Source organism: Paramormyrops kingsleyae, chromosome 9 (assembly GCF_048594095.1).
Source record: "Paramormyrops kingsleyae isolate MSU_618 chromosome 9, PKINGS_0.4, whole genome shotgun sequence".
In the NCBI taxonomy this organism is placed as follows: Eukaryota; Metazoa; Chordata; class Actinopteri; order Osteoglossiformes; family Mormyridae; genus Paramormyrops; species Paramormyrops kingsleyae.
Window position 1 is genome coordinate 33,149,858 of NC_132805.1, and position 17,883 is coordinate 33,167,740.

Sequence of the window (17,883 nt, forward strand, 5' to 3'; positions counted from 1 at the left end):
GACTCTGATTGCCTGCGTGCATTAACGACGATAACAGTAAACTGAAGTCCCCTGTCCTGCCCTCTACCCCCCCATGGCCCCGCCTCCGCCCCGCCCCAATCCTTTTGCGTGAGGTATCCGGGTCAGCAAGAAGGCTGCCTACTGCACCTGCAGCTGGGGCAATAAAAATCCAGGCTTTGCCAAGCACCACCCCCCACCCCAACTCCACCAACCACCACCATTCCTTCCTCTGGATCCAATTTGCTGTGCCGTGGAGCCCCGCCGCCTCTCCCAGCCTCCGCCGCCTCTCCCAGCCTCCGCCACGAGGTATTTCTGTAAACAGGCTGCGCCGCCAGCACCTGTGCCGCGGCCCCACAGCCGAAGGAGGCCACTTAAAGCCGCTCAGCCATGAAACGAGTGGAAAAACCGAGGCCTTTATGGGATCCCCGGGCAGGCCGGGTGAGCGGAGAGGAAGGAGAGGCAGGCCGTGCCGTGCCGCGCGCGAGGAAAAGGCCGGCCAGCTAGTGGTGCCCGGGCACAGAGGCCATCGTAGGCACACCCACACCCAGCAGGCCTGCATTCGGCTCCTCTCACAAACCTACAATTAGCGTTTTTACCGAAATAGATCTTTTAATCTGAACATATGGCTACCGATGCGTAAAAGCCTCTTTCAAGTGAAGGCGCCATATAATTCACAGGATTTAAAAAAGTCATTTACATCTCGGAAGAACTGTTTTATTTGTCTTCAAAGGGCTGTTATTAAGTGATACAAACTTTCAGCCCTTCCAGATGGCCTTTTAATTATTATTTTATTTATATACATACATAAATATTTTTATACATACCAAACCTGTGAACAGGCCAACGTGGCTATTTATATACGAAAGTTCATTTTTAAAATCAGATTTTAATTGCAGGTTAGAAGTTTACAACGTGTTGTGCAAACAGACTCACGGTTGCGCGCTTTAGGTTCTCGTCTTGAGGACAGTCGAAAACAGCAGCAGCCCCGGTTCTGGGATTTTAACACAGAGCTTAAAAGGCAGCGTTGTGAGTCAGACCCGCAGAGTTCCCATGTCACGCCAGGGCACCTCACCTCCCCTCGGCCCCAGATTGCCCTGACGATGTTCTTCTCCAGCCGCATGGGGTGACACGATTTTCCAGGCAGCAGCAGTTAATCAAAGCAAAGGGCAACTGGTTTCTAAACGAATCCCAAACTGGGAAAATTCACAGAGGGCAAACATTTGGCCTCCCCAGTTGAGGCAGATTCCAGATTCTTCTACAGAATCATGGAGTAAGAAACCTGACTGCAATCACCGGTGGCACAAAAAGAACATCTGACCTACGATCTGAACTGGGCCTGGTCTCAGTACCACCTCAACAAACCAGCCCATAAACATGAATCGGTTTGTGTCATACACTGGCTTTTCATCCCTTCTCACCAAGAGAGAATCCCCGTCTAAATCAGCACAGGTGAGAGACACCCAAGCGTAAGCCACAGCGCCCCCCACAGCAAAGGCAGAGTGTGTTATTATTGGGCACACCAGGGAGGGACAGCGGGCATCGCCAGGCTCACCCATGGCTTAAAAAAACGATGCCTCTTAAAAAAAACACTTATCGGAAGTTCTTCAGAGTAACTTACGTTGTGCTGGGAAACGTGTGTGTGAGTGCAGGGTGGATGGAATTTAAATGTCTGTGTGTGTTTATACATGCTTGACCTGGGCGGGTGAGTGTGTTTGTGTGCGTCAGATATATATGACATTGTGGGGACCAATGGAGTCGGGGCTAAGGTGGTCATTGTTGGTATTAGGGTTTTGTCCATTGGACGGTCTGTGTGTGCCTTTCCATAGGCTGCAGCATTGCCATGGGGACATAAAGGAAGAAAAAAAAGTCCAATAAAAGTCCACGATGATTTTCAGTGATGCTCTTCAGTGCCACTGCAAGAGGCTCCAACTCAGAGCTTCCAGCTGGAAGCTGTAGAGTCTCCCAGACACGAGGAACCCCAAAGACCAGGTTGGAGACTGGGGAGAGGCGCGCTCACTGGGGCGAGGGAAGGCACCCAACATGTGAAGGAGCCCCACAGAGCTGTCACACACCCAGTTCTGGCTGCTTAGCTTCAGCGACTCAGGCCACGACAGGCTTAGGAGTTTAAGAGCAGCGCCATGCTTAATATCACACGCCATTCCCCCACCAAGGGAAAAGTCCTTTCAGCTTCTGCTTTTCATCAGAACCACTCGCCTGATTTTCGGCCCCTTATGCGAAAGCTGACTTAACGGTTGCCGATCCCCCAGACTTGCTCTGGAGTCTCTGAACTGTCCCCGATGCCCATGTCGGCACAATCCCCACAGCCTCCGTCTGCTAGAGAGGCTTTCATTCTTGGGTCAGGACCGCCAGCGTAGGCATGGCGGAGCGGAGCAGCCCGACTGCAAGGGAAGCTTCTGAGCCAGCTGGCCCAGATTTGACTGTAGAATCCTTCTCAGCCGAACGATGCCAGTTATGTTTCATCGCTACAGAGCTGCTGGTCCCATAGCAGCAGGTCGCAGCTCAGCTCAAACCCTGGTACTTATTCACCGACCCAGACCAGTGCTCACATGATCATGCTACACAGCCAATTCATTTTATATATAGAAAAACAATAATCGCAACACGCACACTGACATGCAATTCATATTTCTAAGACATAATATTAGCATTGATTTGAGAGTATCATTGTCCAAACAGTAAACGGCCAATAAACAAAATAATCAAAACGACCCAATAAGATAAAGAGGAAGGTTAAAGTGAGTGGGAATTACAGCATATTGTTAACACAACATAGTTCTGATGATACCAGTGCCTCAGAGCGATCAAGTCCTGGCTGGTTAAGAGCAGATTTGAAGGAGGCTTGCAGCTGACATGAAGGCCGTGGGTCCGACCACATCCTCCTGTGGCCAGACAGGCATCTGGTCAAGTGGCCTTGCAGATAAGAGTTGTCCATCACTGATTAAGAAGCCCCCCCCCCCCCACCCCTCTTTCATAACCCTCATAAAGCCCGGTCACAAGAAGCGGGTAGGAGGAGTGGCAGTCCTGTCCGCTCCCCCTGAGGCCATCACTCACCTGGGGGCAGGTCCGGGTCAGCGGGGGCTGCCTGCGGGACACGGCGGGGCTTGGCGGATAACTTTGCGCTGTCCGAGGCGCTGGGGCCCGTGGAGCCGGAGCCGCAGCTCTCATGGTCGTCCTGCGGAAGGCAAACACCCACAAACAATGACGCTCGGGTCACCCCTCCCCCTTTATAACCCCTACGGCTTTACAAATAAACTCTGGGCCCGGGATGAAAAGAACGATGGGCTCTCCTGCGAAGCCCAAACTCCCATCGTCAGCGACGGAGGAATGTCAGCACGAGGAGGAAACGGACATCTCCTTACTGACGGCCCTCAGATAAACGGGAGTGGGGGGGGGGGAATCCCTAGTTATTTATTGTGCAGCATAAATGCATGGAAGAAAGTGGCTTGTTGTTAAACGAGGAGTCGAAGGACACCAAGAAGACTGAAAAGGGAGGAGAAAGAATATCACTGAGTGATCTCAGCCTAAAACGGGCGACGCCGCGGCCCATCTCTAAGCTACGCCGCGGCCCGTCTCTAAGCTACGCCGCGGCCCGTCTCTAAGCTACGCCGCGGCCCGTCTCTAAGCAATGCCGGGCATCCTGGCGAAAGACCACGTAACATCGCAACAGCCAACCGCTGCCAATTCTGACCGCTGTATAGGCCGTATCACGCAGGAAAGACATTTAAACAAGCAGTAATGATCAACAGGGGACTCGCAGCTCCGGTGAAGCCCCAACGTTCCTCAATTAGGTTCAAATTAATAGATCCGATAAGAATTTTCACTTCCCTCCTCTCTCTGCCAACACCGGAGATCCAAGAGGAGAATTAATCTCCCACTGAAGCAAAACACGAAGAAAGTGAGCCGCCCTCACCTCCAATGTGGCACTGATTAGCGTTTATGAAGCGACGTAACCTTTCCAGCCAAAAAAAAAAAAAAAAAAGCATGTGCAGACAGTCAAAACTGCGCGGGATCACATCTGGTTAGCATTTAGCGGTGGATAAAAATCGCAGGGCCTCTAAAGTCACAGTTATCCCGAGTAATGTAAACAGCCAAGGTGTCAAAATGAATCACGTCTGCCCCCCCCCCCCTCCATCTGACACAGCGTAATGAGCCCTGAGTGAAGAAGATGATTACATTTTAAATGCGCTCTGCATAATCTGGAGGCGGGCTCCCACGGGCACGAGATTCGCCCGTCGCAGTGAAGTAAACACGGCGATGCCGAAACACGCGACTTGAGAGCGCCGGAAAAATATTTACGTGGAGCTCAGCAGAGATCCCGGGCCCCACGAACAGTTTTTCCAGGAATCGCCAAACAACAGAGGAGCAACAATAAATACCCCATCCGTTATGGAAACTGGCAATAATACGTGGGGGGGGGGGGAAACCAAACAGTTGATTGCTCACACATCTCTGCAAGTTTCCATCGCTTCAAAGCATCACTCCTTGATGTTTACGCAGTAAAGTGAGATTTAATTTTTTGGTTAAAAAAAAGCTAATTAGGAGACACTAACATTTTTGGGTTTGTTGTAGTTATGGTGCACCGGTACAGAATGCAAAATGAACACACGACCCCTTTAATCACACTCTTATAAAATTCCTGCATTTAAATAAATAAAAAAAAAGGTCTGCCACTTAAAACTGTGTTTGAGGTCCACAGTGCTGTTTGAGGTAGTACAGGAAGATTCTTCTGCCCGGATCAGCAGCCAGACTCTCCTCCTGCGAGACCTTCAGGTGATCACTCCCTACTGCTCCACTCCGAGGGCAAGTGGACAAACCGAGGAGGGTGATGGACCGCAGACATCTGGGAGCTATAATACAACAGCCTTGTCAATAGGGGGCGCTCTGTGGCAGACATGTGGGGTGCCTGGCCGCTTAGATGACTCACGCCTTAACTCACCTTAACCCCCCCCACCCACCCGTATGTCCTCGCCTTTAAAAGCCAGAAGGTAAGTTCCAGCCCTAAACAGATCGGGCATAGTTTGACCTATGAAGTGAAATTGAAACCTAATACGGTCATTGTTAACAGAGCTCAAGGCCATCTCCTCAACATCAATTTGCCTCAAACCAAAGAAACCAGGAGTCCATTTGGTTTGAGGAAAAAACTTTTTTTTTTTTTTTTTAAGTGACATGTTGATAAGGAATAAAAATTCTTTCACAGATTTCATTTTCTACAAAAACAGTGTTTTTTTAAGGGGGGATTCAAACCATCTTAGGAATCTGTAAATTCCACACCATTTAAGTGGTATTAATTAGCACGTGTAAGACCAGCCACTTGTAGCCCCCCCCCCGCCAACCCCCTAGTGAACTCGTAGTGACTTCAAAGGAGCACGCCATGAGGGACGGCCCAGTCACAGAAAATAAACAGGGGAAACCCAAGCCAGCCCTTATCTGGGCAACGCAAACACACCCCTCTCAGGTCTGACACGGCAAGGCCTTGTCCTCCTTGTCATGGCTCAGTGAGAACTGGGAGTGTGGGGGGGGGGGGGCACTCAGACAGCAAACAGTCAGCGAGCGGCTTGCTCCCTGCCTGGGGGTGTCGAGCGACAGCCGGCTCTGTGGGTGAGGAACGAGACTGAGGGGCTAAAATAGCATAATTAAGTGGCCAAGCGGAGATAAGGGGACCACAGACCCAGAGCCGACTACCTGAGCCTAAGCACGACCCCCCCAGACATTCAAAGGCCCCTCAAAATACAGCTCTGCTACCCCCCCCCCCCCCAATCCAAATACATGCCCCTCTTTCTCTCACACACTGCACAGGAGTTTAACATTTTTAAGCCATTACTACAGCTGGATATTTTACGGTGCAATTTTAGTTTAAGTCCCTTCCTTAGATTATCCACAAATACAGTATCAAGATTCATTCATTCATACAGTATATCACTGTGGTACAGAGAAATGGTTCTGAAACAGGGTGATGTTTCCCAAAATATTTGTCCACCGTAACAGGCACAACTGCGTCCACCTCAACTCCTCTCACCAAACTCAGTTCCGCCCACTAGTGGTAGAGCCCAGACACTGATCAACTGAAAAACTGAAACCAAGGAGAAAAAAAAAATAAGAAAAATTAATATGTTAGCTAGTCAAGTCAGTAGCAACAAATCCACATAAATCTGGATTTAGTGTGAAAGGGACACACATACAACTCACAGCTGCACATTCAATGGTATTACAGCTTTCCATCTCCAGGGACCTAAAACCCTTCCAGCAAAGAACAATTAAAAACTTTTTCCTCCTTGGATGTGTTTTAGACCTGGAGGAGTAAAAAAAAAATAATAAATGGACCAAAAACATAAATGACAGAGTAGGACCGACTCCGGAGAACGTCCAACATTTCACACATTGCCATCAACAGCTTCTCAGGAACACCAAGACTCATCGCTCCCCACTTAAACTGCGCACCACACCCGCAGAAACATCCATCATCTCAGCTAAAAATTAGCTGTTAATAGGTTTTTAATGAAACCGTAACAAACGCGAAAAGCCGTTAGAGTGTGTGATTAAAGACGAGCCTCGTTTGCCCGGCTGAGGGAGTTAAACGAAAGCGGGGAGGCCGGTCCCACCAGCCAGGAGAGGGGGATGAAAAAAAGTAAAGAAAAATATAGCATACAGCTGGAATCCCTGCCAGCTCCCCGGGATTACGCATGCAGACGAACACGGACGGGTATCACAGCATGTCAGCGAGAGCGAAGCTCTGATTGATTCCCTCACTGAAAACGGCTAATTAAAGTGTAAAGCCCCAGAGATCTGGGGACGAAGGGTGCGTCTCTCTCACTGAAAAAAAGGGCAGGCCAACTCCTCGCACCCCCCCTCCCCAAACGCACCATTTGTCAGGGATATTAATACATGGAGAAAACTATTTTAAAGCTAAAGACCTCCATCAGCACCTCTAATGCCTCGCAGTCTACTGAAAGGTCGTTAAAAATATGGAGGAACGAGTCTGACTGAGCACGACTGCAGAGCTCAAACGCATCACACGAATCTCTCATTTTCAATGGAAACTGCGTTGATGCATGAAAAGCAGAAGTTAAGAAGAAATACTTTAGATGAATACACAAGTTGCATGATTTATACGGTGCGAGTGGTAAGAGTGGGAGGTCTTTCTGGAATGACAGAAATCTGTGGGCTGTAATGTTCCTTAAGGCTTGAGGAAAAAACTAAGGAGTGGCTGAGGAAACCTGACGTGTCATTCTGAGCAGAGCCGTGCTACAAACGTGCATGACGCCAGCGATGCCACCGGTGAGAGCCATACAGCGACCGCCACCACCATCAACACCGTGCCACGCCAACTGGCACCAACATGCATTAGACGCTCCACTATGGACCCAAACTCCCACGCCCTCTTCAAACAGGTGAGCTGCAATGCTCAAAGACTATCTGCCTGGCATCTGTGAGGAGTGCATAGAAACATCCATGGCAGTCAAATCACATTTATTCATTACGGGGGGGGGGGGGGGTTAAACCTTAACTTGTAATTACGAAGCTTGCGTTTAAAACATCTTCCAAACCCTCATTTCTTTCGTACGACCACACACCACAGGCCAGCTAACAATTCAGCACATACTGTACATGTTTGCATTTGCAGAACCGATAAACAACGTACCCCTAACTTCAAACATTTGTCAGTTGTAAAAATCCCTTGAATATTCAGGGGGGGGGGTTTATTTATTTCTTTTTACCCAACTGGATTTCTTCTAGCAATTTCACTTAACAGTCCCCATGCCCAAGAAATTAGCTCACCCACTACAAAGGCAGCGGGCTCCCAGATTTCTTTTGTTACTGTTCTAAAAGTAGAACTGTTTACAAGGTCAGCAAGACCGAAAGTGTTACTAAGCACATTGAGCTCTGCATAATGGCACAATGAAAGCACTCCATTAATTCTCTAAACATGTGCCCCTTTCAGAAGCCCTGAAATAAAACACATTTATTAAAGGGATGTGAAGAGAAAAAGAAAGTTCCAAGTAAACTGCCAAAGGCCGCATAATTACAGAAGTATTTCACACTGGGACCAAGAGGAATCGCGGTGATGTCAGAGCAGAGCCGCAGCCAGGGGGCTGTGCCCGGGCAGGGCGTCATGTTCCTTTAAGCCATCTTCTTCTTGTTCCACGTTGAGATCGGCAGGAAAAGGAACTGAGGGAAAAGGAACCGCCACGGACGAACCCAGGATGCTATGAGCTGCTCCTAATCATCCTCCTTGTACAGCGGGGCTTTGAACGGCAACAATGGGCCCTTTCTAACGGGCCGACCTGGAACGCCAAAATTGGTCGCAGTTGCTGTGCAGATGTTCTGACAACAGGACGACCACAGGCCATGTGTTAACAGCTACCACGGCAGCGCGCATCTCAGCCGCCGTCACTGCGGCGACCCACGTGACGTGAAGCAGCGCGTCACCCAGGAGCTCCGACATTTACTGTCCCTCCAGTCACACAGGCTTCAGGTTCCTCATCTGTGTTATCAAACTGATGACATAGCCTGAAATATGCCCCCACAGCCAACAGCACGGCTGCTCGGTTAAATTCAAGTGCACTATATAATTACTCACGAAACAATTTACAAACTAACCAAAAATGTGTTTCCTTATGTGTCCTGAGTGTTAGCCACAGGAAATAAAAGTCCTGTCTGTGTTATAGTAGCTACTGGTGGAAATGCAGGCAAAACTGAATAAATGAGGCCCAAGGCAAATAAAATCCTACCAAATTATTTCACCACCACCCCCTCCCCCCCACAGCAGAATAATAACCAAGGAGTGGGATTTGTGGGTTTCTCTCTCAGTTGCTGGCCTCCTTATCCCACTGAAACCCTTACTGCTGATACAAAACCCATTGCTGAGGAAAGGAGCCGTTCTGATGGCTTTGGTGGGGGCCCAACGCCCCGTCCGGCTGCCGATCGCCCTCAGGTGTGACATCTTGACCTGGATGTGGCCTATACTCCCAACATAGTATTCTATTAACAGTGGCACTGGACCGGAACCAAATCCCGAATTGCGGCACAGACTGCACGGAACACAAAGTTTCTCACACTTTGAAGACAAAAAGGTGAACAACAACTGTGAACACTGGGTTGATGATGTAACCCTGAAATTCATCCCAAAGGAACATCCCACTACTTCCCCCGAAAAAGAAAAGACATCCTTTTGGGGTGACCATGAATTTCATTTTCTGTTGACCCCTATTTACAGTAGCGAGGGAAGGGGGGGGGGGGCGGTTCAAGTACAAATCCCCGCTCCCATGTGGAGGCTACAGTGGACTGGGGGGGTTGAAAAAACCACACACTTTTCAGGAGGGAAGTAGAACTGGAGTAGCCTGGTCCATCAGTAGCGATATACACTATAACCAAGCTCTGTCAAGGGAGAGGAAAACACAGATCTGGCTCACATTTAACAGCTGTATTCAAAGTAAAATACATTTTTTAGTAAAACTACATTAAATCAAAAAAATGTACTACAATAGGCAGTTTTTTAACATAAAGGAAGTCTAAAAAAATAATAAAGAATGAAATTTGACCAGATTTCAAAGGCACACAAGGCGGACAATTCGGAATATCAGTCTGCACACAATCTGTCAAGCCGGAACTGCAGATGGTAAATTAACTCACTTTGCGTGTCTGAAGGGGTAATTAAGCATTAGCTAATAACTCATTATAATAACAGCTCTGCCACCGACTGCCAAAATTGCGGAAAGAGCATTCAAAGCCACGCAAACAATTAGCAATTATTAAAATCACGCTCTTAATAACGCTTTTCCGATGTCTTTAAAGGAGGCCCAACATGGGGTCTGGCTCCCCAGCAGAAGCAGGAGCGCCCCCAGAAGGGCAAACAGCTTCTTCAAACAATGACTTTGCTCTTGTGTCGTCGCTAATAAAAACAAACAAATAAATTTTTAGAACGGGATAGGTGGACTGACGAGCGTGTGACTGACTCCCATTGGAGAGACGGGGGGTGGCGGGAAGGGGGGATATGGGGGGGGGGGAATGCTCTCATTTTAGATCTGAGGGTTTCTGGTCCTTCAGATGTCTCCGCTGGCTAACCGCAGACCCTGGCAGCGCATGGGAAGCATGCAGGCTGCGCTGGCACACCAGCCCGTCCGCGTTAATAACTGCAACGTGCACACCCAAATCACGGCGGACGGCCCCGCGGCGTGCCGTCGTACGCCAGCAGTGGGGGTGGAGTGCAAAGCCACATCTAAAAACCACAAATTCCTAATGGACCCTAATCACTGATTTCTAATACGGCCCCATCAATACACATTCCTCAGGCAGGAACCCAGACGCTTTCAGGTCATGCAAACACTGGTGTAGAGTTTAAATAAATAAACAAAGTGTACAGAAAGACAACTATCATGTTTGTAGAATCACATCCCTCCGCCCCAGAGCTCAGATCTGTTTAATACTGGAAGTTGTGATTTTTTTTTTTTAATTATACGATTATCTACTATTACAGCTCAGGTCTAGACACAACCTGTCATCTATGGGTCTGTGACCATCATGAAACCAGGAAATTCTGAGCCTGCAGGATGGTGCCGGAGACAGAGGGAGCTGCAAGGGCCCAGTACCCCTAACCCCTGACATGCATGTGTTCACCCTGACTGCAGTCCCCATGGGATTCCCCTACCAGCAGGGCGGCGGCGGCGAGGCTGTGTGCTTTAATGGCGCTGAGTAAACATCACGTCTCACTGTTTTCCATAAGCCAGAAACAAACAAGGGGGGGGGCACATTTCTCCATGTTTGATGGGGTATGAGAATCGCATATAAAACACTAAGAACCAAAGGGCCTTGGAGACTGTCAGCCCACTGCTTTCTCTTTATATTTCCTCTCAACAATGGGGGGGGGGGGGGCAAGGGGCTGGGAAACCGCCTTCACCCCATCAGCTGGAATTTATAAGCAAGCACCCACCCTCACAAAGAGAAAATTTAAGCAATTACAACGCAATTATAACACATGTAAATTCTTATCATGTTGGTCATTGTAAGCAGCAATGTGGTGCATCTCAAGCGGGCGAGAACACTGTGTTTATTATCTTTTTAGCTAACCATATGCCTTCAGAAGGCCTTCAGCACCCCGAGCCCTGAGGATGGAGAGTGACACGCAGGGCGGGTCTTCAGGCTACATTCCTTCCCAGTGAAACCCCCACCTCGCATGGAGCTGCCTGGCTTACATAAGTGACACCTCCTTTCCGGAGGCGAGCGCCTTAAGAAAAGTCACCAAGCTTTAATTATGTAAAACTAAGCGGCTGAAGAAACCGGACAGAAGCCGCGTGGAGTGGTTTAAAAACCGGTTCACCATCATTAACCATGAATAGGGCATATGATGGACAAGAGAAAACAGGAGTCAGCATGGCGTGATGATTACTGGTCAGTGACAAGCATCAGTGTTCACCTTGCCATACCCCCACACCAAAACTAAGACAAAAATTATGCTACTTGAGAGATATTTTAATCCAGTTAACAAGGAAAAGGGCATAATCTGCCATAACAGAATGAAAATATGGTCATTATTTAGAGAACACCTATTTGGGCGGATGGGGAAATCAGGAAAAAAGCTTCACCAATCATCTGTGGGCACTAGGGATGCTCATATTGACCGTTTAACCGTTAACCGAAAGAATGAATTTTGATCGATTAAATGGTTTAAAATGTTTATATATATATTTTTTAAATTATTATTAGTAGTAGTAGTAGTAGTAGTTTTGCGGCACAAATATGCTACACATACGCTATTTGTTAGAAAAAGAGCCCCACAAATGATGAAACTGGAGGGACATTTAGCGCCAGGCAGCTTGGTCCCTGAAGGAGAAAAATCCAGGAAGAGATTCCAGCTGCAGCCATGACCAGGGCCTCCCCGCTCTGTCACAGGAGCATGCACCTGCATTTGCTGGGGGTGGGGGTCTCCGCCAGTGTCTGCCAGTGGCTGCTTGATGGCCGCGAGGAAAAGGAAGTAACCCATCTTCCTTACAAACAGCCCCCCAATTACTGGCCCTCAGTGTGGGATGGTGGCTCTACGGGCTGCCTGGAGACGCGCCTACACCAACAGTCCTCACCGCTGTCAGATCAGGAAAGACTATGATGAATGCTGCTACTGTCAAAACCATGATTCATAGCCAACCTCAGCCCGTGCTCCCAGAATGCCGAGCTGCTTCTGCAGGGTGAGTGCCGGACATGCCCGGGCACTGACACGTCTACCACCAGAAAAAGGGATATTACAAACATTCACTGATAAATTGTTAAAAAATGCATGGGTATTAAGTTCCATCATTTCCATTTCTCTACAAAAGAAATGAATAAACTGACTTTAACCAATGACATAATAAACATTTTACACATATGGTGGTATCTGAGTTTATCAGGCCACATAAGACATTAACTGCACAACAAATGAAGGGAACAAAATACACACCTGAACTAGGAGATTCAGAAAAATGTGGAGGCTCTCACTCCGAAGAGCATCTCATGATACGGGTCAATTACAGTTTTGCGAATTGTCAGCTTAAACCCCTTGACGTATTAACAAGGGGAAGTGAGTCATTTGCTCTTTGTGATCACTGAGAGGGGCCACATTGCTAAGAGGAGCCAGCCGAACACAGGGGGGGACACTATCCGGTTCAGACGGCCACTTAAGGGGGATTAAGGCCAGGAGCGTGAGCCTCATGCTCGTAGGAGGCTGATTACCAACTAACCGGGCCGGAGAGGAAGCCCAAAAGTAAGGTTCCTCACCGCCTTCTTTTGGGGCAAATCAGCTGGATAGGCGACACCAAACCTTATACAAAAACAAGACAACACTTTCGCATGTGTTATGCCAACAGTCAAACGAAACGGCAGAAGCCCTAGTGAAATGTGCCAGGTCAACAAAGATGGCAAACAAAAAAAAAAGGAAAAGCAAAATGATGACATCAACTTTTTTTTTTTGGAGGGTGCGGGTTCCATACCTTTGAACAAAACAACCTCACAATTTCACAGGGAAATGCAAGCAAGGAATGTTTATTGATCACCCCTGGATATAAAAAACAGACAAGACAGGGAGGCTGGCTAATTAGCTCCTAGAGATTAACACCAAGAAGGCTTACAGATGTGAGCAGCCCAAAGGCCTCTTTCGCTGGACCAACTGGCTAACAGAAACAAACACTCGTGCAGTCATGCTGGACCATACAACACAACAGCACCAGGTCAAACGGGTCACTGAAAGGTACATCTAAGAACTGTTCTAGACAAAATACAGGCAAATCCATTCAGGGAGCTGGATAACCTACAGCAAACAATTCGGCGCTAAAAGGTAGAGTCCACATCAAACTGAGGAAGGGATGCTGTGAAAATATACAAAGCGAGGCGGCTTTGACACGGCATACGAGCGGGAACATGGGGCGTGGTAGGAGGTGGGTGGGGGATGAGGACAGAAACAAACACTAGCTGTGGGGGCTGCTGACAAGTTTACCAAAGGGTCCAGTGCAATGTAAACACAAGACCACCTGGGGCTTCCTGCTCTCAACACGGTTGCTGTTTCTCACCCGTGTGTGGGGCCGTGAAGAACGACCTCATTCCAACACACACGCTCCTCAACCCCAGGGTGGCGTACAGAGGTGCACGGTTAGTCAAAGTCAAAACATACAAAGGAAAAACAGAGCTTCACAAACCAAAGCTTGGAAACCTACTGACTGAAGCCAGGGAGAACACAAAGCAAACACCCTTTAGTTGGCACACAGAGCGAAAACCTAAACAAAACTGACATCTCACACTTCAAACCAAACAAAAACAAAACAACAAACAAAGCGGTGGGTGCATGGAGCCATGCTGTCCTGCCCCAAGCAGGCGCATGCAGGATGAACAGCCACGTGGTGCAGGAGACGTGGATCTACAGAGCACGCTCTGTAAGCCATCTGCTCTCCACAGGCCCGGCAAGCAGAGCAGAGATTTCCGGACGGCACCGAACAGAGATTATCCAGTTTGTACTATCTGATTACAAAGCTCCAAGGCCTGTTTTTCTTTGTTCTTCATTTTCTTGACTTTTCCCCCATTCTTTCATTTTATTCGGTTGGAGACTGAATGCACCTGAAATTTTCCCCTGAAAATCTTTTTAACGGGAAATGTCAGAGGATCAGAAAATTAAGTGACCTTCATTAATCTACACATTTTCATCCAGTTAGAGGAAAAAGAAGACAAAATAAGAAATGTTTAAAAAAAGCAAAGCAAGAAACACTAATCAAGAAAATATATAATCACTTATATTTAATTTAATATTATTTTAGGGTGGGGGATGGTGATCCATTGTTACATCACCACAACCCACAAGAAAGATTACCAGTCACCCAGTGGGACAGTTGACAAAAACACTGCAAGACTTCCACGCCCAAGAAAATAAATTACCACATTCAAAAGCACAAATTAAAGAAAGAGAAATCAAAGCTGACATTAGGCCAAATTTACAGCTGCAGAAGGGACAGGATAATACAGTGCCAAGAAAAATGAGACAGCCGTCAAACGGCATGCATGAGCTTTTCAGCTGAGGAACCAGTTCTGTAGTTAGTAGCAGTTAAGTAAATAGACTTCCAGACAGAAGGTTGTAGGTTCAAATCCCAGGAGGATCCCCTCACTAGGGGACACCTGAGCAGGGTACTTAACCTAAAAGGGCTCAGTAATATGCAACTGTATAAAGCGCTCAGACTGAAAGCTGGGAGCTTTGGTGAAAGGGTCCGATAAGCAAATAACAGGCTTAAGTGAGCGTCAGATAAGCGACATAACGTGGAAAGATCCTCCGCACTGAAAGAGGAGGGCAGCTCTTACCAGCAGAATTTATTATTTATAAAGCGCGACATTGTAAGGGCACTAAAAATAGTTTTGAAGGAATCTACAAAGACACCCCCCCAGAGGCACTACCACTACCCCCCCCCCCCGCTGCCTCGCTTGGAAGCCAAAGCCGCAGGTCCTGAAGGCACCTCCCCCCTGCATCTTGTGGCAAAGCATCAGTCACATTGGACACATTAGGAGAAAATCCACAGGCTGCAGTAAAACTCCAGTTACCCAATGCAGAAGAGCTCCGGAGAAAATCCCCCTATCTCTGCCTCATTAAAACACTGATATTCATTGCCTTCATCCCACAACAGTGCTGTCCGCTTTGCCCCTTTACATTCCTTTTTTTTTTTTTTTTTAATTCTCAGTCATCCTTCCTCGTTCCACATCTGGTGCAGCTTAAACTGATATTTTTTAAGAAAAGAATGTTCCCTGTGCGCTTACAAGCAACGAGAGCGATTAACTCTAATTAAGCAGACAGGGGAGCCCTTTGGTACCGATTTGGTGCCACGATCAGCTAAACAGAGCAGAAATTTTATGGATACCACAAGGTTAGAAAACAGATGACAAAGAGAGGTCTTCCCACCAGCCAACCTTGCTTTTATTTATTTATTTTTTTTCTCAACGATTAAATTCTAGAAAGTGTGAGGCAGAAAGACAGATGCCAGGTCGCTGTTTGTGGGTAGGAGCTTTTTAAAGTTTTATAGAGCCCAAGTGGTGGTACTTTAAACTAACTGCCTGTGTGTTACACCCCTTCTCCACACACCACGCTTAACCGCTTCCAACACTCTGAAAAAGATGTCAAAGGAGCACGGGGGCTGTGTACATGCAGGAGGGCCGTACCGTGCCCTGGGCTGACCCCCGAAAAAAAGAAATTAGCCACCACCAGCCCCGGGCTTGCACTTTGAATGCTCGTGTTACACTTACTGCTCCTAGAGGAGTCTTATTAGGTTCTCACTTTATTAGTTATACGTGTAGTTATGCAGCTTGTGTAGCTCCTGCTCCGATACCGCTTACATTTGTACCTGCACATTGATTGGAAGCTCAGCCTAGCTGCTCTTATGCACAGTTGACTCCTTGACAGATGTGCCATTTGCCTCACTTGAACTAAAGAGTCTGCTAAGTATGTAAATGCAACGATCATGTAGCGAGCTTCCAGCTTCCCATAACAGACAGCTTGTTTTCCCCGGGACTTCCAAGGAAGGCGAGTCATGGATGGGAAAACTTGCACCTCAGACACCCTAAGAACCAGAGCAGAGTCGCCAGAACAAGAAATCAAGCATTTCTGTCATTGTTAAAAGGTGCCCAGCAAACTACCATGCAAAGTCAATTAAGCCACGTGCAATTTTACACTAAACCTTTTTGCTGGACCCACTTAGTGACGCAACCCAGGTTAGCTAAGGGATATAACCGCACTTGCCCATTAGGACATAAAAATTCCCACCTTACAGCCAAGGCACTTGGCCTATGAACACATTCTCCCTCCGTGCCCACAGTTTCTCTTCAAATCCATTTCAAATACCAGAATTCCCATTTTCCAGTGAATTGTCAATCCCGACGTATGGTGCTACCATTATCCAGCCAGTTTTATTTCACATACAGAAGCAACACCGTCTCCCATGACCTAAAGTTCAGTTCCCAAACCGCTGCGCTACTGGCTAACCGGTAATAACACACATCCAGATAAAACACAAGGCGCTCTAATATGTGAAAAGTAGCTCTATGACTCGAGAATAAGTGCCTAGACTGATATATAATGGTGAAGCCAGACATAAACCTTTTCTTTTGTTTTAGTAACTGTTTTTTTATGTTTCTTTAAACTTTCCAACTTAAACAGCAGACAAGTGAACTGTAATTTGTAAAAAAATAAACTTTATAAAGAAAAATGTAGAAAGTACCATCGCACACATTGTTTCATATTCGTTGTGGTATGCAGATCTTCCCCTCACCATCTATGTAAAGTGTAATTTCATGAGCATTACACTGGAAGAGCAAAATTATTGTGCTGTTCAACTAAAAGAAAAATGGGGCAGTACTGAAATTTCATGAGTAACATCAAAAGACTAACTTAACTTATTTTGCTGCTTCCGGTGGGATTAATTCATTCCTCACTTCCGGATGGATCGACTGAATTCCCAAATCAAGCAGTTTTAATCACATTGCGCATTTCCAGATGCACCCATCATCATTTCCACCCTTCACGTCTAGCAGAGTCCAGCCAAAGTTTTTCAAATACAAGTGTTTCATAAAGGTTTTCAAATGAAGCATCACCGCAAAAAATGAAATGACATTTCACACTTATGATTTAATATTACTCCAGCTTGAAATTAATTTTAATTTTAGTGGAGTTCTGCTGAGCAGAGGGGGTAAGGGGAGCTTTTATGGCAAGTGTTCACCCCAACTTCATCATGTCCTGAACTATTTGAAGCTCAGTGGTACACGCCAGCACCCATCCAAGACTGGGGCCAGCCAGCATTCGCGCATGACACTCAATTAACTGATGCAGTTCTGTAGGAGAAATGCATATGACTCCCATAAATCATAGTGTTGAGATATAATAGTGGATCGCTAACAGCAATGTCTAAGAGGTGCTCCACTGCATGAGCAACACCTACAAAGGGAACCTTCGAACCTAAAGCCCTCAGGGGGACAAATGAGAAAGTGATTGGGCAACCTCCCCCCCCTCCCACCCCACCCACCATTACGAGGGGGATCAAATCAATGAGTCGTCGGGTTTAGGTCGCAAAGAAACACAAGGGGCCATTTTAACCCCTCTGGTCAGAGCTCAGGAGTTTGGCTGTGGTCCAAATTCTCTCTCCTGGGGAGTTTGGGGGGAGCAGTGCACTCAATTCAATAATTTGTCCAAACGTCTTTCACAATTTTCCAAAGGAACCCTTCCTTTACCAAGAATCCTACAGGACATCTGTGACGAATGCCCGATTCACAAGACTACATTACATAGGAGCCCTGTGACCTTGGAATGGCACACCCAGCGGGGAAAGTGTGTTAGAACGACGTTTGAATTTCCGTAAGGAGAGAAACGTGATCGGC

The 17,883-nt window shown here is 47.3% G+C and overlaps 1 protein-coding gene across 13 annotated transcripts in view; it reads right to left on the reverse strand.

Moving 5' to 3' along the window:
- LOC111844242 (intermembrane lipid transfer protein VPS13B) overlaps nt 1-17,883 on the reverse strand; it is a 212,138-nt gene that overhangs the window by 189,280 nt on the left and 4,975 nt on the right. For all 13 annotated transcript variants that reach the window (XM_072716822.1, XM_072716827.1, XM_072716830.1 and 10 more), the window contains exon 5: nt 3,073-3,193. In XM_072716822.1, the coding sequence (XP_072572923.1) occupies nt 3,073-3,193 (121 nt within the window). The remainder of the gene's footprint in view (nt 1-3,072; nt 3,194-17,883) is intronic.